The 25,084-nt window shown below is 43.7% G+C and overlaps 1 protein-coding gene across 5 annotated transcripts in view; it reads left to right on the top strand.

The window, feature by feature from the left end:
- MYO10 (myosin X) overlaps positions 1–25,084 on the top strand; it is a 325,103-nt gene that overhangs the window by 161,624 nt on the left and 138,395 nt on the right. For 4 of the 5 annotated variants that reach the window (XM_059728622.1, XM_059728625.1, XM_059728623.1 and 1 more), the window contains 7 exons: positions 4,113–4,247; positions 5,054–5,178; positions 6,074–6,087; positions 6,213–6,294; positions 8,457–8,560; positions 19,165–19,294; positions 21,250–21,368. In XM_059728622.1, coding sequence (XP_059584605.1) covers positions 4,113–4,247; positions 5,054–5,178; positions 6,074–6,087; positions 6,213–6,294; positions 8,457–8,560; positions 19,165–19,294; positions 21,250–21,368 — 709 coding nt within the window. The remainder of the gene's footprint in view (positions 1–4,112; positions 4,248–5,053; positions 5,179–6,073; positions 6,088–6,212; positions 6,295–8,456; positions 8,561–19,164; positions 19,295–21,249; positions 21,369–25,084) is intronic. The other variant, XM_059728626.1, reaches the window with a different exon arrangement.

Raw genomic sequence — 25,084 nt, 5'->3', positions numbered from 1 at the left:
CCTCCCTCCCCTCCAGCCCCTCAGTCCCCACTGTCATGCTAGCGCTCCGCTGTCTGTCCCTGTTTGTGTAGGGTACTCTGATTGGCTGCTGAGACAGCCAGTCAGAGCGCGAGTAAAGCGTTACAGATGGACAGACTTAGGCTTTTGTAATATTAGAATAGATTTGCAGGGCACTTAACCCTTTGGCTGCTTTCCATGGTTATTTGATTCTCCTGTGGGACTTTGAAAGGGCTGTAACAGGTTACGGTCTTTATTTGCAGTTACTGTCTTATTGCCAGGGAAAAAGCTGTGTTTTCCTAAAATAAAACCTGAATATGTGGTGTTGACTTACCTGCAGGGTCAATTTACAAGCTTTCAGTGAAGACATAACTGTTTCAAGAAATATTTCTATTGCATTAAACTTCCCATTGATTTGCACATTACACATTGTGCCAGTTTAATACCAAGCAAGCAGGTATTATGGCAGCCACGCTGCAAAACTCATTAGTAGGTTTTTTATTTAATTAAAACTGATGCTGCTTTACTTGGAAAAATCAATCCAATTGCTAGCATCTAACCTGGGCTGCATTCTGGACATTTCTGTGAAAGTGGAATAATAAATCTCCTTCCTTTTTGAGCACAGAGGTTTTGTCTTGACTAGGAAGAGTGGTTGTATTTAGCTCAGGTTTTTGACTAAAGTTTCAGTTAAATGTTGGCCGACCCTCAGTCTTTTTCTTAGTACAGATGTAGGGAAACACCTTCAGATTTTTGTTTTTTTTAAACTGGCCATGTATATTCCTTTCCCTTGTAAAAGGAGCTCTTCCACTTTATATTTCAAGCTAAAAAACAAAAATCAGTTGAAGAAATGGAAACCATGAATCTAAATTATATCTTCCTGGAAAGACAATTCCTCCAATGGGAGATCACAGTTTTACATGATTTTGTTCACTTTTTTTTATCATTTAACAGCCTAAAATGTATACCAAGTTTGAAGTTAAGCATAATAAGCTCTTCTTTGAGTAGGGCCCAAGCTGTTGATGAGAAGAGTTAATTTATGAGACTGACAAATCAAAATTAAACTGTGCATTTGAAGAATTGTGTTTGCTGCAGGGGCCTTATTTCTTATCTATCACTTGTTACAAAGCCCAAAGATTGAACCTAGGAGTGATTTAGAGTTTGCTGGTTCAGTCTTTTTGCATATGAGAGCCCCCAGAGAGAGAACTTCTTTTGCTTATCCTTTTCCCCGCTGCATCAATCCAGAGTTCATATTTTTGCACCCTTAGAGCACTCGAATAAGCACTGAGAAAAGATTAAAGATCTCCAGAATGAAATCCTCACACACTGCTGTCCTGTGTATCCAGGACATTGAATGTAATGGCTTGGAACAAGCTTAGGCTCTCAGAGTGAAAGGTTACTTGAAACATGCACTAGACAGATTGTACTTTTCTCTCTCTGCCCTGTTACCATCTTGTGATCATGGGTACCCTAAGCATAGTAAAATACTTGCATTGTGGAAGTTATATAAACTGATGGATATTTTGGCATTCTTGTTGTTTTTTTCTTTTTTCTGTATGTCAGAGAGTAGGGAAAGCAACAGCAAGACATAACTAGGCACAATACCAACAATACTAGAAACAGGAGGAAGATGTAATTTGTCAGCCAACTTCAGAAGCCAGGAGAACATCACTGGTACAAGCATTTAGCCAAATACTGCTTATGGTTACCCCAGGGACGGTTCTTTGGCTTCAGTGGAATCATTTCAAGTTTTAAATTAGGCTGTTGGAGCCAGGTAGTGATGGCAACATTAGTAAATTAGTGAGAAGTCTGCATTCTTGGCATAGCTTCACCACCAGGGGCGTTTATAGACGTGCTTCAGGAGATGAGGAGGCACTTTAATTAGCGCAGCTCTGAGGGCTCCTATACACGTGCAAGAAAGCTATTCCAACATGCTGTAATTACAGCACGTCAGAGCAGACTTCATTAATTGAGTCTGCTGCAGCGTGGTAATTACCGCCCCAGCAGACTCTGGCCAGTCAGGAGGCTATGACATGCTAGTGCTGAGAACAGGCAACAATACCTTCCAGTGTGTAGTGCCCCTTATACAAAGTTATGAATCATTTTATAGCCCTGCTGACACTTTTTGGAAAACTTTTGAAAACCATGCAGGCACAAATCTCTGAAATTGCGTATATGTTCTCTACTTCTCTTCCCTGGCTCTCCCCACCCCCAAGTTCTCGGAGTACATTACATGATATGATAATCTTGGGTCTTCAGGGCTATATCTTATCTTTGCTCTTCACTTGAAATAGCTTTTTGTGATATACAGCAAGCATTGTAGCTACCACTTGTGATTATCACAAGCAAAAGATCATGACATACACATGTCCAGTTCTGGTCCAGTAAAATTAATGGCAGAACTCCAATTTACTGAAGTGTAGGGATAAAATCAAGACTTTAGGGCCCTAATTCCCATGGAAGTTGGTGGAGGTTAACCACATGCATTCAGACCAGAACTTGGTCCTATGACTTACAGCACAACACAAACAGATTGGACAACATAACTTTTAAGAAATAAGGCTTTAAGTTAAATTATGCTCTGAACTACCACAACTGAAGCTCATGGAACTGGACTCAAAAGCAAAATATGCTAAATTAAAATGAATTCTGCTTGTACTAAAATGTATTTTGTTTGTATCAGCAGGATTGTTCATTTTTCAAATGTTAGTGGATCTTTAAACTTAGTGTGGCATCAATGTGATGCTGCGGCTAGTAAAGCAAGCAAAACGCTGGCTTGCCTCCATAGATGCTTCTCAAGCAAATCCCTGGACGTCATTCTCCTGTTGTACTCAGCCTTGGTGAAGCCGCAGCTGGAGTACTGCATCCAGTTTTGGGCTCTACAATTCAAAAAGGATGTGGAGAACCTTGAGAGAGTGCAGAGGACAGTCACGCACATGATCAGAGGTCAGGAAAACAGACCTTATGATGAGAGGCTGAGAGCCATGGGACTCTTCAGCCTAGAAAAGCGCAGACTCAGGGGTGATCTGGTGGCTACCTATAAGTTTATCAGGGATGCTCATCAGGATCTGGGGTAATGTCTGTTCACCAGAGCGCCCCAAGGGATGACAAGATCGAACGGTCACAAACTCTGCTGTGACCAATTGAGGCTGGAAATAAGGAAGAACTTCTTTACTGTCCGAGCCCCCAAGGTTTGGAATAGACTGCCACCGGAGGTGGTTCAAGTACCCACTTCGAAAGTCTTCAAGACACATTTGGATGCTTATCTTGCTGGGATCCTATGATCCCTCCTGACTTCTTGCCCATGGGGCAGGGGGCTGGACTCGATGATCCTCCGGGTCCCTTCCACCCCAAATGTCTTTGAAATCTATGAAAACTATGAAAATCTCTGCAGCACATGATGTATATCTTCATTTTGTGTTTTGTCCACTTTAGTGCATATAATTTTATGGGTCAGCTTATTAGTTTTATGGGAGCAGATGATGTTTTAGAGCTTAAGCAAATATGCATGTACAAAGAATATATACACATTCTCTCTCTCTTTATATATATATATATTTATATATAATGTTTCTGTGTATGCAAACACTGTATGTTAAAACAAAAAAGGAGGGGGGGATAAATGTATAGGTTTTTTCTTGTTTCACGTGGGAGTATCTAACTGAAATACCAGAGTCTGTCTTGATACATTAGGCCTGTGTCTCTAGGGAAATTAAACTTAATTATTAACATTAGTATGAACAGTAGTAATAGTATTTATGTACACGATGCCAGAAAGCTTGCAAGGATGACCTCATACAACCTGTTAATAACGATCCTTCTCAAGCAAGGCTCCTCCTCCGCAGCTATCCTCATACAAGAAATGTAATGGAGGCCTCCATGGCAGTGTATCCCCATGGTTTGTGGTTACTTTCACAGCAGTTTTTAAAGGATAATGCCTCCATGCTCCATATGAAGGTCTCAGTGGTTTAGATGTTATTTATTTGAATTACCAACATTTGACAACCTTGTCTAATCTCTCCCTTTATTTTAGCTTATGGGTGCCCTTGAGGTGGCCAAGGATTTACTTCCAGTGAGCCTGGACAAAGTAGAAACTTGGATTTTTTTTTTTCTTTCAGTGGTGAAAGTGGTGCTGGTAAGACAGAAAGCACTAAACTGATTCTCAAGTTTTTGTCTGCCATGAGCCAACATTCACTGGAGCTGTCTTGTAAGGAGAAAACCTCCTGTGTGGAGCAAGCTATTCTCGAGAGCAGGTATCACATTCATATCACCATATGTGGTCTATAATGCTGCACAATAGTTAATAAGCAAGAAATATGGCTGTGGAAGCAGGAGATATTTAAAGCTAGACTTAAGAGAAAACAGTGGAGAAAGCATTGCAGAATGATGTTTCCTTGGCATCCACAAAATGGACTGATGTGTCCATAGGCTTTTTCATCTCTAATGTCATGATTCTTGGACAGCAAATTCTTTTTGGAAACTGCAATTCTGGATGTGTGAGGAATATGCTTAGATTTGTTTTGTTATAAATTTTCAAATTCTCTGTCTACTATTTCCCCTTTATGTTTTAAACTACAACTCTCTATATATTTAAACTAAACCAAAACTCAGTGGAACTACAATGATTTAAAACTTGTGAGAAATGAGACTATTAAGAGGACTGATAGCTCTTTTCCTTATTTGGTAAAGATGTGCTCCAGTAAGAACTCACTGTTTTGATTTATTGCTATTAAAAAATCCACGTCAAGTGATTTGTATATTATATATACAATATACCATATATGATATGCTGGTCAGTATATAGGATGAAGTGCATAGCCAAGTTCATCTGCCCCACACTCAGATGGACTGAAAGAAGATTCTGAGTATGGACACACATAACACTTAGAACAATGTAAATGTAGACAATGACCAAGGGTGCGGCCATTGTGGAAGATAATGTGGAAACTGGAATTGATGTGGGATAATGTCATTTTGCAAGCACTGGAATGCGGTGTTGTGCTGGTTGGCATGGCAGTCACAAATTAATCCTTCATATAATTCTTTCTTATTTTCACAGCCCGATTATGGAAGCTTTTGGTAACGCAAAGACTGTTTACAACAACAACTCAAGTCGCTTTGGGAAGTTTATTCAGCTGAACATCTGTCAGAAAGGAAACATTCAGGGAGGAAGAATTGTAGATTGTATCCTCCATTCTTTTTTATTGGCTCATATTTTACAGCAGTGCAAGTGTACCTCTTCTTTGGTCAGCCTTTGCTTTTGTCCTTCCATGCCTACCCAGGGTAGTGTTAAACAAGCGTTCTGATTTTCTTTGTGTGTGTGTGTACAAGCTGCCTTCCTTATTATTTTTGTTATTAGATGAATGTGCGTCTGTGGAATGGAGCTAAAAATATCTTTAATTCCCTGGGAAAAGAGATTGCTAGGCCTTCACCAGCCCTTGAGAAGTGTATCTATGGACATAATGGTGGAGAAAGCTTTGTACTCATATGAAGCTGCCGAGGTCCTGCCATATGAGGCTGTTTTGCTGCACAGGGGACATCCATGTCCTCTGTACTTGAGCTGTGTGCCAGCTCAATATAGAGCACTGAAGGTTGAGGTAATTGTAACACATCTGTCAGAATTCATGGTTATAAAGGCTAAGTATGGCGCATAGGTCATACACAGAACTGTGGATGATTGTAGTTGCTTTTCCTGCCCAGTAGCCAGAACCCTGGCAGTAGAAGTTTAGCTGCATCTTGCCTGCATTTTTGAGACGAGTGATGTTTCTGCTGTAGATCTTGGGACAAATAGTGTTTCTGCAGTGGGGTGAATTTCATTTTTAGACCAAATGCCAAATTAACCAGCAAATAAGAAGGTAGGAAAAGTGTGTCACTCCAAACATTTGTTTGCCCGAACATGGCAACAACACTCTATTACTCTTTGTTGAAAAAACTCTTGGGGATTAGAACTGGTTGAAGGCATCAGTTATGGACATTCTCCTGAGGTTAAAGCACTCTAAGGTATTTGTAAATCAATGTTCTTTACACAATTGGTTTTACTGTTTTTATTCCTTGACTGTTTTTTCTTTCTCTCCTGAAGATTTATTAGAAAAAGTAAGTCAACATTTGTTTTCATCCAGTTCTTTTGTTTTATTGAATAGCATTCTTCCAATATTGCAGTGAATACATCCTCTTTAAAAACAATTCTCTATAAATGTAAACTTCGTTTGTTTTGACAGAACCGTGTAGTAAGGCAGAACCCTGGAGAAAGAAATTATCATATATTCTATGCACTGCTGGCAGGGATAGAGGAGGAGAAAGGTGAGTGCAACAGGGCACTGCTCACACAACTGTTTGATTCATAGATTCATAGATGTTAGGGTCGGGACCTCAATAGATCATTGAGTCCGACCCCCTGCATAAGCAGGAAAGAGTGCTGGGTCTAGATGACCCCAGCTAGATACTCATCTAACCTCCTCTTGAAGACCCCCAGGGTAGGGGAGAGCACCACCTCCCTTGGGAGCCCGTTCCAGACCTTGGCCACTCGAACTGTGAAGAAGTTCTTCCTAATGTCCAATCTAAATCTGCTCTTTGCTAGCTTGTGGCCATTGTTTCTTGTAACCCCCGGGGGCGCCTTGGTGAATAAATCCTCACCAATTCCCTTCTGTGCCCCCGTGATGAACTTATAGGCAGCCACAAGGTCGCCTCTCAACCTTCTCTTGCGGAGGCTGAAAAGGTCCAGTTTCTCTAGTCTCTCCTTGTAGGGCTTGGTCTGCAGGCCCTTGACCATACGAGTTGCCCTTCTCTGGACCCTCTCCAGGTTATCTGCATCCTTTTTGAAGTGTGGCGCCCAGAATTGCACGCAGTACTCCAACTGCGGTCTGACCAGCGCCCTATAGAGGGGAAGTATCACCTCCTTGGACCTATTCGTCATGCATCTGCTGATGCACGATAAAGTGCCATTGGCTTTTCTGATGGCTTTGTCACAGAGCCGGCAGGCTCATGTTCATCTTGGAGTCCACTAGGACTCCAAGATCCCTTTCCACCTCTGTGCCACCCAGCAGGTCATTCCCTAGGCTGTAGGTGTGCTGGACATTTTTCCTCCCTAGGTGCAGCACTTTGCATTTCTCCTTGTTGAACTGCATCCTGTTGTTTTCTGCCCACTTGTCCAACCTATCCAGGTCTGCCTGCAGCTGTTCCCTGCCCTCCGGCGTGTCCACTTCTCCCCATAGCTTTGTGTCATCTGCAAACTTGGACAGAGTACATTTGACTCCCTCGTCCAAGTCGCTGATGAAGACATTAAAGAGTATCGGTCCAAGGACCGAGCCCTGCGGGACCCCACTGCCCACACCCTTCCAGGTTGAGACCGACCCATCTACCACGACTCTTTGGGTGCGACCCTCTAGCCAATTTGCCACCCACCGGACTGTGTAGTCATCCACGTCACAGCCTCTTAACTTGTTCACCAGTATGGGGTGGGATACCGTATCGAAGGCCTTCCTGAAGTCTAAGTATATGACATCCACCCCTCCTCCTGTGTCCAGGCATTTCGTAACCTGGTCATAGAAAGAGACTAGGTTGGTCAGGCACGATCTGCCCGCCACAAACCCGTGCTGGTTTCCCCTCAGCATAATCTGCCCTGCCGGGCTCTCACAAATGTGAGCCTTGATAATTTTTTCAAAGACTTTACCAAGGATGGAGTGGCTCCTGTGGCTCTTTGCCAGGAGCATTTTAGCCAGTCACAAAACACAGTGACAGTGTGGTGTACTTTAACTGGGGTAATCTAGTAACCTGACAAAGAGGAAGTTATTTATTCAATTTGAAGTCATTGGGCCAGTATGAGCTCATCTGAACAAGTGTCACCAGGACCTTGGGAATTGTATTCCCAGCTGCTTCAGACTGAGTATGATCTTGGGAGAGTTGTGTGGGGACAAGCACAGGTCACACTTTCCAGGTAGAGTATCTTTGCAGGGTACTAGGGCATTCAATGGGAAGGAGAGATGGAAGGAATCTTGCCATTTCAGCCTCTTTTATGAAGACTAACCCCCTAGCTAGAGAAATTACATTAATTCATATGTAAAACTGTCTGTGACTGTCAGCAACATTTCTTTTGGCCAACTCTTTCTGTCTGTGCTGGAAAGTATAGGCCACAGTGTTATACAGATTGACTTTTATTAGAAGATGTTTAGGATTGTAAATCCAAAAAATAAGATGACAAAGCCAATAGGGAAATACAGAGCGCCCGGGCGAGGGACTAACAATAGAAGGATGGGGGTGAGGTTGGGAATGCAACTTAAGTTACATGCGATACAAAGTTAGCCAACTAAGCCCGGGGGTAGGGCTTAGCAAAAATTAACCAATGAATGCCCCATTTTCCATTGATATACCTGGTGCGTTGTATTCCTACTCATGCGTATCTCAAGCAAATACATTCTCCATTTCTTTAACATCTTGGGTGTTGATTTTTGCTTTGCTTTTTGCAGAGGCATTTTACTTATCTGTACCAGAGAACTACCATTACCTGAATCAGTCTGAATGTATAGCGGATAAGACAATCAATGATGCAGACTCCTTCAGAGAAGTCATTGTGAGTTATTTCAGTGTTCTACATGCTTTAAGGATGACAAATGTCATAGCTTTTTGTGTTAGTGGGTTGAATGAAAGCTCTCATGAACTGCAGATAATTACAGCCATGCTCTTACAGAATGACAGGGACTCCATGCAGTCCCATTGGCTTCCATGGGACTCAAGATGGGAATCAACTGCCTTCATAGAGGAACAGAGTCTATACTTGCTTCGGGTGATTTATTTTCTTTCATACATTTCACGAGCCTCAGGAAAATTACTGAAATATTTGAAGCCACTCTTCTATCACTACTAGCAGCTCCCTGATTAAGGGGAAGATAATATCGTGTAGAAAACTATCAGTTTTACCTTCCACCCCTGTTTTAGCTAGAATGACAGCATATGTGTTTATGGCAGAGGAAATGTTTATTCATGGCTGTGTGAGTTCCTTGTGCTGGAGAAAGCACTTTATGGAGTAAATACAGTCCTTATTCCTTCACGCCACGATGGTTTTTAGCCCTATGGGAACATACAATGCTAGAATAAGGGATCTGTGGGTAAACGATGTGTAAAGCTTTTAATTTTATAAGTAATTTACCAGGAACCTGCACACAATGGTTTGTTTTCATGTTTCTTTAAAGAATCAGACAAGTGCCTCATAGCTTGTCATAGAATTATAGGAAATTAGGCATGGAAAGGACCTCAGAAGGTCATCTAGTCCAACCTCTGGCTTGAAGTAGGACCATCTCCAACTAAGTCATCCAGCCAAGGTTTTGTCTAGCCTGCTCTTAAAAACATCCAAAGATGGAAATTCCACAACCTCTCTGGGTAACCTGTTCCAGTGCTTTACTACCATCCTAGTGAGAGAGCTTTTCCCCCAGCACCTCCCCTTCTTGGCTGGTGAGCATGTGCTTTGTGCAAGCTTGTAGTTTCTGGAACAAACCAGATGGCTTCTCCACTGTAGACTGTGTACAGAATGGGGGTTGATTGTTTAAACATATCAAAGAAAAGAATCACTTTCTTTTCTGCTGCTGCTTGTTCTTCTGGGACTAGTTCATACAAAATTGTCATCGAAAAGTACAGAGCAATCATAGAGAAGCCTGCCTTTTACGGGAGCATAAACATTTTCTTACTGGAAGAAGATAAAATCCCATGGTGTTTGAAACTGTATGTATGTACATTTCCATTGTGTCACTCATTAGAAGGCTTTGTGTGCATTACATACTGTTTACTGAATAAAGAAATATGAAGTATTTCTAATACCTAGTATCAAGTATTAGGTCAGAAGTAGCATTTGGATTTTTGTGGCTTTCCAAACTCTTGCAGCTGTACTTACTACACACCTTATTTTCCCAAGTATTGAATTTTTCCAAATATCTGGGGATTTGAATTAATTCACAGAATATGGTTACTTACATGGACACCCTGATGTAAAGGATACCCTAACTGACACTTTCTTTGGATCATTTTGGCTTTTGCAGCAACATTAGATTCAGAAATTAGTTGCAATAATTAGCCATCTCTTATTACCATAATTATCAATTGCTTATCTTAGTGTTGCCATCATTTCAGTATGTGACAGATGTTACTATTTATATCTCTTAGTTCTAGAAACCAATGAAAATGATCAGATATGTAATGTGCCTGGACCATTTTGAATAGCTTTCCCAAACTTCTTTTTGTCTAACCATTTTAATATTTTTTCCATGTTATTTACAAGCTGTCATTTATGAAGATTTGCTATTACCTAGCTACTTAATTTCATGGTAAAATATTTTTGCAGAAGTTGGCAATATCCACATCATGGTCACATAGCTTGGGTTGATTAGCATGACATTAAGTTGCACTAATCAGCCGAAAGCAGTAGAGCGTGACATTAACTTGACATATTAAGCTTGCATCCTAAAGTATTCTAGTAGCAGAAGCTTGGGTGATCTTTGGGACACACAGTTGAGACTTTTCCAATCTGCTTTCCAGTTGGCGATGAAGGACAGAGAAGCTTTCAGTTATGAGTTCTTGTTCTTGCCTCCTTTCATCTTCCCTGATGTCTTATATTCTTATACATTTCCTTTCACCATCTTTTACTTCTTCTATCTTTCATTTGTATGAACTCCAGTGATCTTCTCCTGGAGGCTGGATGATGATGATGATTCTTCCCTTCAGATGTTTTTCTGCTCTTTGTTTTTGAAAGGTTCTTTTCCATCAGGGCAGGGATTTGCATTGTGAATTTATACACAGGTACACATATGAACGTATATACATGTGTTCTGTGATTTAAGTTTGACCTTTTACAAAATACCTCTTTAGCGTATACCTCTGTGGAGAGGTATAAGTTGTTAAAATGCATTGGGACCAATGAAATTATTGGATGAAGTTCTGTGTGATCCATATTGTGCAGGGGTCTAACTAGATTTATAATTTTATGGTGCTATAAAATTAATAACTATAAATAAATCTCCTGGCATCTGTTAGATTTGATATCAACAGCAGCTCTTTCTGTTTAGCCTCAGTGGAAATCCCAGAGCCTCTGTAGGTGGCTTGTTCTCCTTTTATTTTATGCCATTGGATTCCAGGGATGGGGTACTCACTCAGACCTCCATGCCTTTGGGGTTCTGTCCTCGAGTCACCATTCAGCAGAGACCGGTAGGGTAGTAACAGCTTTATCTTTATTAGGAACAGGATTCAGTAACTTGCACGCTCACAGCTTATCGGGAGAACTACAACTACCCACCACCACAAACCACACCCACAGGGCATCAGGGGGAGAGACCGGGTCATCCCACTGCTAGCCCCTTAAAGGTACATTCCATATACCACATCCCCCTTCTTTACTCTGGGAGCTCCCTCTTAAACAGCTAGATGTTCATCAGGTGCTACTTTAACTCGGAACATTTCAGGATCGTGGAGCCAGAGGTTGCTAGCACTTGGCTCACTGGTGGGGTTTAGCATTTACCGCCATCCCATTATATAATCCTTGTACTTCACAGGCAATCTCACCACACATCCACTCTTAGTTTGTGTGGTGTCATCAGGTTCCTCTGTGGGTACTGGTGGATTCTCTGGAATGTGGTGAAACTCTTGCTCATGGTGGTCTGGTTCTTCTTCTGAAGTTTGTTCTGCTGCCATCTCTTGAGGTACCTCGACATGTTCTGCTGGTATTGATGAGTAATCCTTTCTTAAGTGTTTTCTGTTCCTCCTGTAGACATTACCTCTAAGGGTTGTTACTACATAGAAGCGTGGTTCATCCCTTTTTGCCGTGACAGATGCTGGTGTCCAAACTGTACTTGTTTGCATCCTTACTTTCTCCCCCTCTTGTAGAGGTGACAAGAATGCAGCCATGTGGCCATAGTGCTCCTTTTGGCACCTTTGAAGGTTCTGCAACTTGTGGGAGGCATTTAGTCTAGGAGTTAGCACCACCATTGTAGCAGGGAGGGTACTGTGCAAAAGTCTCCCCATCAGAAGCTGCACTGGAGCGTACTCAAGACCGGCAATGGGCGTGTTCCTCAGATTGAGTAAAGCCAGATATAGATCAGAGCCATCCTGCAAAGTCTTTTTAAACATCGATTTCATGGTCTGAACTGTATGTTCAGCTTGACCATTGGTTGTGGGTAACCTGGGCTAGACTGGGTGATGGTTATGCCCCAGTCAGTCACAAATTGTTTCATCGTGTGACTTGCAAATGACACTTGATCACAGACAATTTCTTTAGGTATGCCATGGCGAGCAAACAGACTTCATTTTGGCTACTACCATGCCAGCTGTTTTGTCTGGCAGGTGCAAAACTTCAGGGTACTTGGAGTAATAGTCGACTCTGATCAAATAAGACTGTCCCCGTATGTCAAAAATGTCTGCTGCCAATTTTAGCCAAGGCAGGTCTGGGATCTCATGTGAGATCATGGGCTCTTTCTGATTATTGGGTTGGAGCTCTTGAGAAGGTGCACAATTCGCAATCCTTTGCTCGATGTGGGCATTAATTTTAGGCCAATACATGATTTGTCGACCTCGCGCTTTCGACCATTGTATGCCTTGATGGGGCAAGTGAAGCAGTGTCAACATGTTGGTCCTTGCACCACTTGGAATGATTACTTTCGGCCCAATCATAAGCAAATCATCCTGAATCATCCTGGCCTCTCAGAGACCGGATTTGGTCTCTTGAGAGGCCAGTAGGGCTTTAGTTCAGGTTTGACTTGTTTTTGTCTGCTTGGCCATCCATTAAGATGCTGTGCTCTGAGGGCTTGTAGTTCTTTGTCAGACTTAATGTGCTTCTGTAACTGCTGGAGTAACTGGTCGCTGAGTGGTTCTGTTTCTGTCAGACCGTGAATCACGTTTTAGAAAGCGTGTCAGCCACTAACATGTCTTTGCCTTTGGTATAGTGAATCTGGATGTCATATTTTTGGAGTTGCAACAGCATCCTCTGCAGCCATGCCAGAGCTTTTCCTATGGGCGTCGCAAAAATTGCTTCCAGGGGTTTGTGGTCTGGCTGGACCCGTACCTGGGTACCATATACATATTGGTGGAACTTCGTCATGGTGAAGACAGTTGCCAGAAGTTCTTTTTCAATCTGCGCATAATTTATCTTGGATTGTGTTAGAGCCCTGGAAGCATATGCAATTGGTTGATTCTGCGGAAACAGACATGCTGCAAAGCTGTCTTTGGCTTGGATTTCCAGCTGCTCTGCTGGGTTGAACTACCTGAACACAGGTGCCATTGTGATGGTTTGCTTGAGCTTATCCAGGGTTGCCTGATGCTTGGGTCTCCATTGCCAGATAATGTCATTCCTGAGAAGTGCTTGGCCGTCAGGCTCGACTCATGGGATGTAGTGCATCAATCACTGAATGGTTCCAAGGAGTCTCTGAAGGCCTTTTTTGTCTTTTGGAGGGGGCATCCTGTTGATGGCTTCCACTTTGTCATCGTCTGGTTTAACACCATTTTTTGAGAGGATATGGCCCATATACCTAACGCTGTTGACTAAAAACAGTATTTTGTCCTTATTAAACTTTACTCCTTTCAGACGTGCTCTCTCCAGGACTTGTTTCAGGATAGTGTCATGCTCCTCTTTGGTAGCCACTGCAATGAGCATGTCATCTGTGATTATGTGGGTTCCTGGAATGTCACCAAAGCACTCATAATTCGTATGTTGGAATACTTTGCTAGTTGACTTAACACCAAAGGGAAGGCAGTTGAAGGTGGTACCACCCCCATGGGGTGTTAAAGGTACACAACTCTGCCGATTCCTTGTCCAATTTGACTTGCCAGCAACTGCCCTTTTCATCAAGAAAGGTGAACACCTTCTTACCTGACAAGCTCTTTCCCACATCTTCTACAGTGGGAATCCAAAAGTGCAGCACTGAGCACTGCCTTGTTGAGGTCTCGTGGGTCTAGACAAAGTCATAGCAAACCATCCCTCTTTTGTGTGTTCACCAGGGATCCATGGTTTCTCTGATAAAAAAAAAAAATCACAAATTCTCTGACAAAAAATCACATTCGCTCTCAAAATCCATTATTAAAATTAAAAACCCCCTGAAGCCCCCTCTAGCTTTGCAGGTGCTCCTCACCCCCACCCCAGTGCTTTCCCCAGTGGTGCCCCTCACTGCCCCCACAACAGCCCCCTGCCTACTTGTGCCTCTTGCCCCCCACCCACAGCCTCTGGCCCCAGCCCTGCCAGAGGGGGCCCCCAGCTGCCAGGGCTATGGGGCTAGGGACCCAAGTCTGCAGCTCCCTGCCCCCAACAGCAGGCAGCTGTAGCAAAAGCAGCATGGAGCCAGCTCCCCTACTGCTGCCGCCTGCTCAGGTAGAGGTGGGGCCAGCTCCTTGTTTCCCCTAGCCATGACCCACAACCCCCCAGCCTTGCCAGAGGGGCCCCCAGGCCCCTGCAAGCCCCACTTAGTTCAGGCTCCAGGAACAAAGAGTGAAGCTGAGCTGAGTGGAGCTGTGGCTGACTGAAAGCCTCAGGCCCTGCCCTTCCCCCTCCCTCTCCCCCTTCAGGCAGGACTGGGGCTTTCCTGCCCTGTTTGGAAACAGCTCTTGCAGGCTGGAGCTCAACCAGTCTGCAGTGCTCTTTGCAAAAGCAGGGAATCTGTGGATTTCTCCGCTAAAAGGAGAAATCCACATCTTTGATAAAAAGGGGAAATCCGTGGTTTTCTGTTTTTCCATGGGAAACGGAAAACCCAGATCCCTGGTGATCACAAGCCTATTGACCCAGGGTGTGGTCACCTTTGTAATGACTCCCACAACTTCCAGCGTTTCAAGGGCAGGCTTCAACTTGCCTAGGGTTGCATATGGAATTTTTCTACATCCATGAACAACTGGTAGTACTGCTGGGTCAACATAGATGTGGTGGGTACCAGAAAATTGGCCCAAACCTTCAAAAATATCCTGGTATAGTTTCAGAAGGTCTGCCTTGGTTGCAGGTGCTGTCAGGGCCATTTCATGGACTCGTTTGATAAAGTCTAAGGTGGTACATGCCACCCTACCAAGTATTGGTGGGTCACTATTGTCTGTTATATAAAAAGTTAAACAGATACTTTAGCAACAGATTTGCAGTGTGCAATGATTGCACCTTGTGGTTTGATGTGTCTACCCCCAAATGCAACCAATGTAACATGAACTGGAGTCTTCTGTACTTTGCCTTACAAAGTCTTTGCTACATCTGCTGGGATAGTGCTTGCTTCTGCTCCAGTATCTAACTTAAAAGCAACTGGCAAGCCAGCCATCATGATGACTGTGCTATACCAGGCCTTCTGGTTATCAAAGGTCTGTGAGTGCTGCTTTGCAGACACTGCACCCATATATAGGGTACTGACTCCTTTTGCAGACTTTGGAGCCTCTCCGTTTGATTTGCACATTTTTGCAAAGTCGTTCACTCCCCAGCATTTGTAACAAGTTTCTCCAAAAGCTGGGCAGCACAGAGGCTTGTGTGTGCTTCCACACTTTTTGCAGGCTCTGCCTTTGTTAACTTGATTGCTCTCCCGTGGAGCAAACTTCACTGATGTCTTGCTTTGTTTTTGCAAAGTGCTCTGGAAGCTTTGCTTTTGCTCAACTGTATGCAAGCTTGCTTCAGCAGACATAACTTGGGCCTGAGCACTTGTGAGAGCCTTTGCTCTGCAGATATCCACAGCCTGTGCCAGGGTGAGGGAGGGATTTTTCAGAAGTTTTTCTTTGAGTTTGTAGTTAGTTATGCTGAAGACAATTTTGTCTCTCAACATAACATCCTCAGCAAGTCCAAATTCATAATGCTGTGCTCTGCTTCTGAGCTCTATAGCAAAATCATCTATGCCTGCAGCCTCATTGTATCCAAGTTGCCAGAACTGATACCTTTCAAAGACAGGGGTTTTTTCGGGGTTGGCAATAGTTCTTTAATGCTACAAGCACCTCTGTAAGGGTTTTGTTATTAGGGTCTGCAAACACCCTGTGCATGTTGTTGTAAATTTCTAGGGCTTTATCCTGAATGCAGTGAAGCATGACTGCAATTTTATAACCCTCTGCCTTTTCAACTGCAAGGTATAATCGAAGCTTCTGTTCCCATCTCCTCCAATTCTCCCCAAGATTTCCAGTAAAGGATAATGCTGGTGGAGGTTTGAAATGGTCCTTTTTTTTTCTCTTTGAATGAAAATTGTAACCCCCTTAATCAGGCTGGTGGTGACTCATCCCAGCGACAGGTCACTTCTGACACCATATAATGTTTGTTCTATGCCATTGGGTTCTAGGGATGGGGTACTCACTCAGACTTCCATGCCTTTGGGGTTCTGTCCTCAAGTCACCATTCAGCAGAGACCAGTGGGGTGGCAAACAGCTTTATCTTTATTAGGAACAGCATTCAGCAACTCCCATGCTCACAGCTTGCAGGGAGAACTACAATTACCCACCACCACAAACCACACCCACAGGGCATCAGGGGGAAAGACTGGGTCATCCCACTGCTGGCCCCTTAAAGGTACATTCCATATACCACACTGCAAGGGTGTGGATGGAGCTGTGGCACAGGGAACAGGATGACCCCATTATAAAAAATAAGAGGTGTGAAAGGGAGGAGTGAAGAGAGTGTGTGCTCTAAACCCCGAAGTTGGATGTCTTTGGTTAGAATTCCTTTGGGAAAGTAACAAAGGAAACCAAGAGCAGCCATATAGGTACCTGTCACTTTACAGTAGTCAAATAGCCACAGTCAACAATGATCCCATCATTGTTACAAAAAGATGACCATTGGTCACAACATATAATCGTACATGCACAGAAGTGCAACACATATCCAGTTCAAAGAGCCATACTCAGGTATGTCACATGCTGTACTTTTCAGATTAACGCTGTTTCATCAAGTGCACACACTCACCTGTGGTGAATTTATACACCCTGGTTCCAGAATAGTGTGTTCTAAAGAGATGTTTGGGAAATACAAGCCATTCTCAGAGGTTTACAGTCACTATCTACATCTACGCTGAACAAAATAGGTTTCTTCTCTTCCTGCTTTAGTATGTTTCTTTAGATAGAGATTGTCGCAGGGCACCTCAGTGCCTGCTCCTAGAGAGGAGAAACTGCCAGGGAGAAAGCCCTGGCAGAGCCTAATGAGCACAGCTGCGAGTTGCCAGGGCAATTAATAAGAATCAGCTGGCCAGAAAGGGGCAGGGCCTGGCCCTCATAAAGTCCAGGGCTGAAGCCAGGCTGGCAGTTCCCTGCCAGCAGCCGGAGAGGCAGGAGCTCCAGGAGTGAGGATGCGGAGAGGAGCCTAGTAGCAAGTACCATTGTCATATGGAGCAATGTTGTTATAGCCATAGGGCTTTCGCGTTTGAGTTACAGCCAGGAGGCTCAAGTTTATGTTTGGCTCTGTTATTACACCGGAGGTTTGGGTGAGGTTGTAGGGGTTGGAGGAGGCCTCATAGGGACCCCAGAGAGTGTGGGGTGCCCTAGCGCCAAGAGGGCGCAGTGTCCTCATAGGGACCCCAGTGGTATGGGGCCCCAGCGCCTGAGTGAGGGCACAGTACTCTAAGGGGGAACCCCAGTGGTATGGGGACCCCAGCGCCAGTGAAGGCGCAGCTTGCGCGCCAGTGAAGGCGTAACTGGCGGCGAGGAGCGCAACCAGTGGGTTGCGGGCGGGGAGTGGAGACCCCGGGTTGTGTGTGGGGTACATAGACCCCAGCCCCAGAGAGAGGGGCAATTTTATTAGGGAGCCCAGCGTGGGCACAGTGAGCCCCAAAGAGGGGGCGGCACTATTAAGCCCAAGGTGGGCACGGCGAGCCCCAAGGTCGGGGAGCGCCACATTGGACTATTGAGAAGCCCTAGCGTGGGCACGGTGAGCCCCAAAGAGGGGGAGCGCCATATTGGACTATTGAGAAGCCCAAGACGGGCATAGCGAGCGCGGCCGTAGGCTAGTGCGGCAACACCCCTCAGACAGAGGCAAGGTGCTGCGGTTTGCCTGAGGAGAGGGGATAGCAGTGCGGTGAGCCTGGATCAGAGAGGGTAGCCATGTGGTTGGCCTAGAGGACCAGAGACCCGCTAGGGGGTCCCTGAGCGGGACCACACTTTTAGAGAAGGCCCAGAGTGGGTCTCAAGAGTCCCAGTGAGGGACATTGTATTAGGGAGAGCCCAGGAAGGGGCACTAGTAGAGAGACATACAGAGAAGGCGCAAGAGTGGGCTAGATCACAGGAGAGGACCCGAGGAAGCGGGCGTGTATTGTGACCGGACAACGTCTATCCCATCAGTGAGGCTTGGGGCGTGGTATATGGGGTTGGTAGGAGCCACGCGTAGCCCATAAGGCTAGGGTGCCTGGGAAGCACCCATCATACCGGGAGACCGCAGGAGTCTGGGAGAACTGCGGGGACAGAGGTCCCGAGTAGCCGTGCCCAGGGAGTCGTAGGCAGCCTCCCAATCATATTTTCCAGCAAGACGTGGCGGGCGAGAATAAGAGGGTGCCTTGGGCCGGCCTTGACACGGAGCGAGGGACCTCGAGGAGACCACAGCCCTCCTAGAGGACCCCGCCATGACAGAGATGAAGTTGTTTGGGTTCTTTTTTTGGGGGGGGGGGAGGGAGGGAGGGGTTCCTCCCTGGTGTACACTTGATCATTCTGGCATTGCTTAATCTTAAATCCATTCATTTCCACAAAAACCCGTCTCACTCTGCTTCTCTGTAGAGTACTGTACAAGCCCAATGATTTTAGAAAATAAAATGAAGTTGCAGTGCACAGACAAGGAGGATGATCTAGAATTTGTATTTTCTTTCCATATTTGGTTTCTCCAAATCTGGAAAATTTCAAGGGAGGCCCTCAGTTGCTAGAGAGCTTGTGCAGTCTAGCCCTAAGCCAACAAATATTTGAGTTCTAAACAACTAATCCTGTGAGTAGTTCTGTTGAAGTCGAAAAGCTAGTTAGGATTGACACTTTTCAGGAAAAAACTTCTTAATGGGGTCCTGTGTGTTCCTCAAGTTATCCACGTAACATGTTAAACACTTCTGTGGAGAGACAGAGTACAAAGCATATATTTGCTCTGTCTGTGCCTCTGTTCCTATTAACTCGTCTTCTGAATGCAAAATGCTGCGTAACTCTGGCAGTTGCTTTTCATTCATCCCTCGTTGTTGTCTTTAGTCTTTGGTTCAACAATAAACCAAAACACTCACTTAAAGATTTTTTTTTCCCCAGATGGCAATGCAAGTGATGCAATTCACCAAGGAAGAGGTGCATGACGTCCTTAGGCTGCTAGCTGGTATTCTGCACCTAGGGAACATTGAATTTATCACAGCTGGTGGAGCACAGGTGTCCTTCAAAACAGGTGAGAAGGCTGGAGTCCTTTACTGCATGGAACTAATTTGGGGTAATGAAATTAGACTAATTGCTTATGTTAAGCACAAAGAAAAAAAATCATGATTTGCCTTCAAGATTTGTATATCATGATTGCAGTGTTGTTTTACAGTAGATGAGGCAAATTACTCTCTGCCACTAACTCTGGCTGTAATTTAGGAAAGCTGCCAGCCACCTCCTACCTATTGAACCTGCTTGCAAAGTGCTCTCCTGAATTGGAACCCTTCCTTTCAACTGATAGGACTCAAACAAGTGCTTACATTCCTAAATAGCTACCTCTGTGCACTTCTACCTTCATCATGGCTTTCACAATTTATTAGCAAAAGTACAGCTACAACTGTCTAAGTGATGAATTGATCAGATTGAATTTCAGAGCCGTTAACATACTAGTATTCCATGTGGTAAAGAGCAATAGTGTTTGCCCCTTTATGACATAAATCAGTGGTCTCCAACCTTTTAAAGTAGGAGATCACCTTCGGCATTTAAAACCAACCCAAGATCTACCGTGCACTGCCACTCCCCCTCCTTCCCCCTCCCCAGCCCAGCAGGTAAGTCTGTGAGAGGGAAAGGGGGGTGGGACAGATTGAGGCAGAGGGCAAAAAAATGATTTGGGGGCATGCCTCCCCAACAGTTAAGTCCCACCTGGCTGGGGCCCCATTCAGCTTACCCCTGCTCCTACCTCTGCAGCACTGTCCCTCACTGTGGGAGCCTCTACCTAGCCCTCACCTCCAGACTGACCTGCTGGGTTGGGGTGCACATGTGCATGCACGCGGGCACTCAGGCCCCCACCCCAACCTTGGATTGACTCCAAGAGGCTCTGGGATCTACCGGTGGATCGAAATCCACTGGTTGGTGACCAGTAGCATAAATAATGGCAAGATACAAATTAAGATGAACATTTAGGGCAAATTCCACATTGGATAACTAAAAACATCCATGTGTTCCAGAAGAAGTTGAAGCACATTGTTACGGACAAACTCAGAAGGTATTAGATCTCTTTATCCAAAAACCTAATAGTATTACATTTGAATTTTTTTACTAGTTCCATTAAGAATAGATTAAACAATAAACTCATAGTGTTTACATTGACTTCTTCCTACAATGCATATTAATAATATTTATATCCTATTATTTTGGGAGCACTGCAGAGATATAAGCAACTTAGTCAACTATCATATTGATTTTGTTGCAAGTGAATTTTCAACACAATATATCAGCGTTGATGCTCCAAGTTGAATGTCTAGACATTAATAAATGGTATCGATTGACTCTGAAAATTAATAGGAATTGAGCTTACATAAATATGCTGCAGCAGGATGCATTAACAGCTGAATTCTAAGGAGTAACTAGATCCTTGTGAAAGACTGTTTTGTTTATAATTTCTCATGGCAAGTTCTAAATGGTCATTTTTGCCTTGAAATAGTCAGTTTCAAAAAGGAGTTGTGTTTTCAGGAACTGTACCAGACACCTACTCTTCTGTTTCTGTAGTTACTGGTGCATTTTCCTTCCTGTTAAAATTTGTTTCTGTCCTCCATTTGTGTCTGATAACACCACACTGATCAAAAGGAAACTGCCCAAATGACTGACTTGACTTCTGTAGGGAAAATCATGCAAATGAAGTAGACAAACACAGTGTTCTGAAATGCACAGAACAAAGAAAATGCAAAATTAAACATTTTGCTGCTTCTGCGCTTAGATGCAGTGGTGTCTGGGAGCTGCTTGTAATTCCTGAGACTGGAGCTCAGTTGTGCTCCCAGCTCACCCCCTCATACGGGAGGCAGGTGGGTTGCTGGTGTCCACAGCACAGATGCTGTCTCTGCCAGCTTAGTTTCACTTATAAATACAGTAATTAATAAAAAAGAGAGAGAGTGAGCAAGAGAGAATATCACACCATTCTATGTTTTTTATTGCACCTTTTGTTGCTAGCTCTGGGTAGATCCGCTGAGTTACTTGGGCTGGACTCAACACGGCTGTCTGAAGCATTAACACAGCGATCAATGATACTCAGGGGAGAAGAAATCTTAACACCTCTCAGTATACAACAGGTAAGGACAAATCTCTTGGAATATAGTTCAGCAAAGAGCAATATTACCTTTGGCTCATGTAAAAACCACATAAATCAATTGAAGTAAAGGATTATGCTGAATCGCTAACTCCTCAATTCAAGTATGGGAATTTGACATTCAAAAGCAACAGGCAATACAGTATAAGAAAGATGAAATCCCTGGTTGCCAAAGATCTTGATCTTCCAGTGGTGTTTCACTAACCCTGTACCATTGTAGAGTCCAGTAAACCTTGGGGCTGGAGTCCAGGTGAACAGATCCCAGAGCAGGATCAAGGCATAAGTTAGGACATCAGCAACAGAAGTAGGAAAAGGGGCAAGGACAGTTTTACCCAACATATTTTCTGTAACCTAGTTGTGTTCCCCTCCTCACCTAGATATGTTAGTCCCTCGTTTGGGCACTCTATTTCCCTTATGGCTTATGGCAGCTTTGGTTCATAACTCTCAACATTCTCTAATAAAATTCAGTCTATTCTGCAAGCCTTTTAAGGTGGGTGTTGAGAAGAGACTGAGAGAAGGAGAATAAGAAAGTATAGCATGCAGGGTATTGACATATGTTTCTTCCATTGGGAGTAGCAGGAAGGGAAACAGGGTGGTATGTTTCGCACAGAAAGAGCATTCAGGTTTACCAAGAGATTTTAAACCAGCATAAATGAGATGATGCCTGCATGATTGTTGTGAGCAGTGTTGCAGAAATCTATAGTGCTGACAGTAATATTTTGGGGGGGCCGTGTTCCTTTATTCCCGTTAGTACCTTCTTCCGTGAATAGGCCAATTGGTTTCAGTGTGACTACGTGAGGAGAGAGGAAACTCCATGATGCAGAGCTCAATGAGGATAAGAATTTCTCTTTCCAGTCTTTAGAAATCCCTTCATATTGACATCCAGTAATCCTTGGGAGAACTGGTAGCATGCCCTGTACTTGTTTTTCTGCTATTTTCTGTAGCTTTTAGCTTTGTCAGGTTGAAACCATTAGGGCTTAGGAGGAGGACGGCTATCAATAGATGGGATCCATCTAACTAAAACTGGAAAGCCTCTTGGGTATCATCCAGCCAACTTCATAAAAAGGGCTTTAAACTAGGTCCCATGGGGAATGGTGAACAACAGAGCAAAAAATCCATAGGGGAAAGCACTGTAAGAAGTAGCTCAACTCTGGGATAGGGCTTGAAGACCACAGGACAACAAGCAATGAAAAATGGAAACAAGCGAGTCAAAATTCATGTTATATCTGATGGATGTATAGAAGTGCAAGAAGTATGGAGAACAAATAAAATGAGCAAACAGCCTGTGAAAAGAACTGTGATCTCTCTGGAATATTAACCTTGAGAGGACTCCACTTTGATTTGGAAGGACAGGGTTGGAAGAACAAGTGTTGGTGCTGCCTTACATGTCAGAGACATACTTGTTCCCTAGTTCAGGAGGAAGAAAATAGCAGATCAGAATGCATTTGGGTAAAGATAAAAAGTGAAAGATACAGCACTGATGAGCCTTCAGCTTTTGTTGGGATTTATTATAGGCCACAAAATCAAAGAGATGTAGTGGATGAGGTACTCTTCAAGGAAGTGTCAAAATTATCCGGAAGTTATGAGATGGTACTTCAATTTTCTGGACATCTGCTGGAAGAACAGTACAGCCAAATGTAAAAAGTTGAGCCAATTTCTAACTTTCATGGAAGAAAACTTTCTGTTTCCGAAGGCTGAGGATACAAACTAGAGGATCATGTATGTTGGTACAGACTAGAGGATCTTGTCTGGACCAATGGTGAAGTATTGGTGAAAGATGTGAAGGTGATGGGAAACTTGGGAGGAAGCAATCACAATATGATAGAATTCAAAATCCTGAGGTGGGGAAAGCATGAGGTCAGCAGAACTAAGATGCTAGATTTCAACCAACTCAAGGGAGTGATAGGCATGGTGCCATGGGACTGAAGGATAAAGAAGCCCAGAAGGGCTGGAAGCTTTGAAAGGGCACTGCATTGGATTCCTGAGAAACTGTTCTGACATGATGGAAGCACAACAGGAGTAGTAAGAGACTGATATGGCTGCATAAGGTGCTTCTAGGAAATCTCAATGCAAAAAGAACTGCACGCAATATAAGCAATGGGAAAAATGGGTGGGTCACCATGGAAGCATATCAGAAAATAGGAAACACCTTCAGGGGCAAAACCAGGAAAGCAAAGATAAACAATGAGCTACACCTGGCAAGTGAGGTTAAAGACAGAAATAAGTTCTGTAAGTATGTTGGCTAGAAAACAAAGACCAAGAAAGCTATGGGTCTGCTCTCAAATAGCCAGCACAAATTTTTAACAGAAGATGCAAAGAAGATGGAGCTACTCAACAGCTACTTTGCCTCAGTCTCCACAAAATTTAGGCTGCAGCTAGGCACCTAATTAGAATTATTTGCATAAGGAAGGGCAGACATTGAAGGAGGAGATAACAAAAGAGATAACAGTTCAAAGACAAACAGACAAAAGATAAGTCAGAGAGAGTTTTTGATATGTCTGAATGAATTCAAGTCAATAGGGCCTAATGAACTTCATCCTGTGGTACTGAAGGAACTGTCAGAGATCTCTGAATCCTTGGCAATAATATTAATGAAGATGTGGAAGACGGGCAAGGTACCAGAGGACTGGAAAAGTGACAACATAGTGTTCCTCTTCAAAAAAGGCCAAAGGAAGACCCAGGGAACTACAGCCTATAGCATCAACTCAATACCCAGGAAGTTACTGGAGCATATCCTAAGGAAGGCCATTTGCAAGCATCTGAAGGAGGAAAGGCTGATCATAAGAAGCCAGCATGGATTTACAAAAAAACAAATTGTGCCAAACAAACTTGGTCTCTTTCTTTGACAGCATAACTGCTTGGGTAGATGAAGGGAAAGCTGTGGACATAGTGTATTTGGATTTCAACAGGACTTTTGACAAGGTCCCACATGACCAGCTCTTAAATTAGAGAAATGTGGACTGGACAAAACTACTATAAGGTGAATAGATAACTGATTCAGAAGCTATAAGAATGGCTAGAGATTTCAAGTGGAGTCTCACAGGAACCTGTGCTGGGCCTGGCACTGTTCAGCATGTTTATTAATTATTTGTATGCTGGAATTGAGAGCTTCTTGAATAAACTTTCAGATGACACAAAACTGGGAAGGACTGCAAACACTGGAGGACAGAAACACCATTCAGAAGGAGCTTCACAAATTGGAAAGCCAGTCTGGAGCTAACAGGATGGAGTTCAGTGTTGGCCAACTCAAGGTTCTACATCTCAGAAAGAACAGCCAAAAAATGGATAACATTTGACTGGATGGCAGCACTGCAGGGAAGGATCTGGGACTCTTGGTAGATCAGACTCAGTACAAGTCTGCAGCACACTGTAGCTACACAAAAGGTGGATGTGCTTTTAGGATGCATCAATACAAGTGTTCAGTGCAAGACATGGGAGGTGATACTTGGCACTGGTTGGATCTCATCTAGAGTATTGTTTTGGTCTCCACATTTTAAAAAGGACACAGAGAAGTTAGAGAGGGTCCAGAGGCAGGTGACAAGAATGATAAAGGGCTTGGAAGGCAAATCATACAAGGAGAGGTTGATGGAGCTAGGCATGTTCAGGTTGTAGAAAAGGTGCTTAAGAGGGGATATGATAGCAGTCTTCAAATATCTGAAGGACGGCCATAAAGAAGAGGGTAAACACCTTTTCTTTCTT

This window comes from Alligator mississippiensis, chromosome 5 (assembly GCF_030867095.1).
Source record: "Alligator mississippiensis isolate rAllMis1 chromosome 5, rAllMis1, whole genome shotgun sequence".
In the NCBI taxonomy this organism is placed as follows: domain Eukaryota; kingdom Metazoa; phylum Chordata; order Crocodylia; family Alligatoridae; genus Alligator; species Alligator mississippiensis.
The sequence above is the reverse complement of the archived record's forward strand: the minus strand, read 5'-3'. Positions and strand labels throughout refer to the sequence as shown.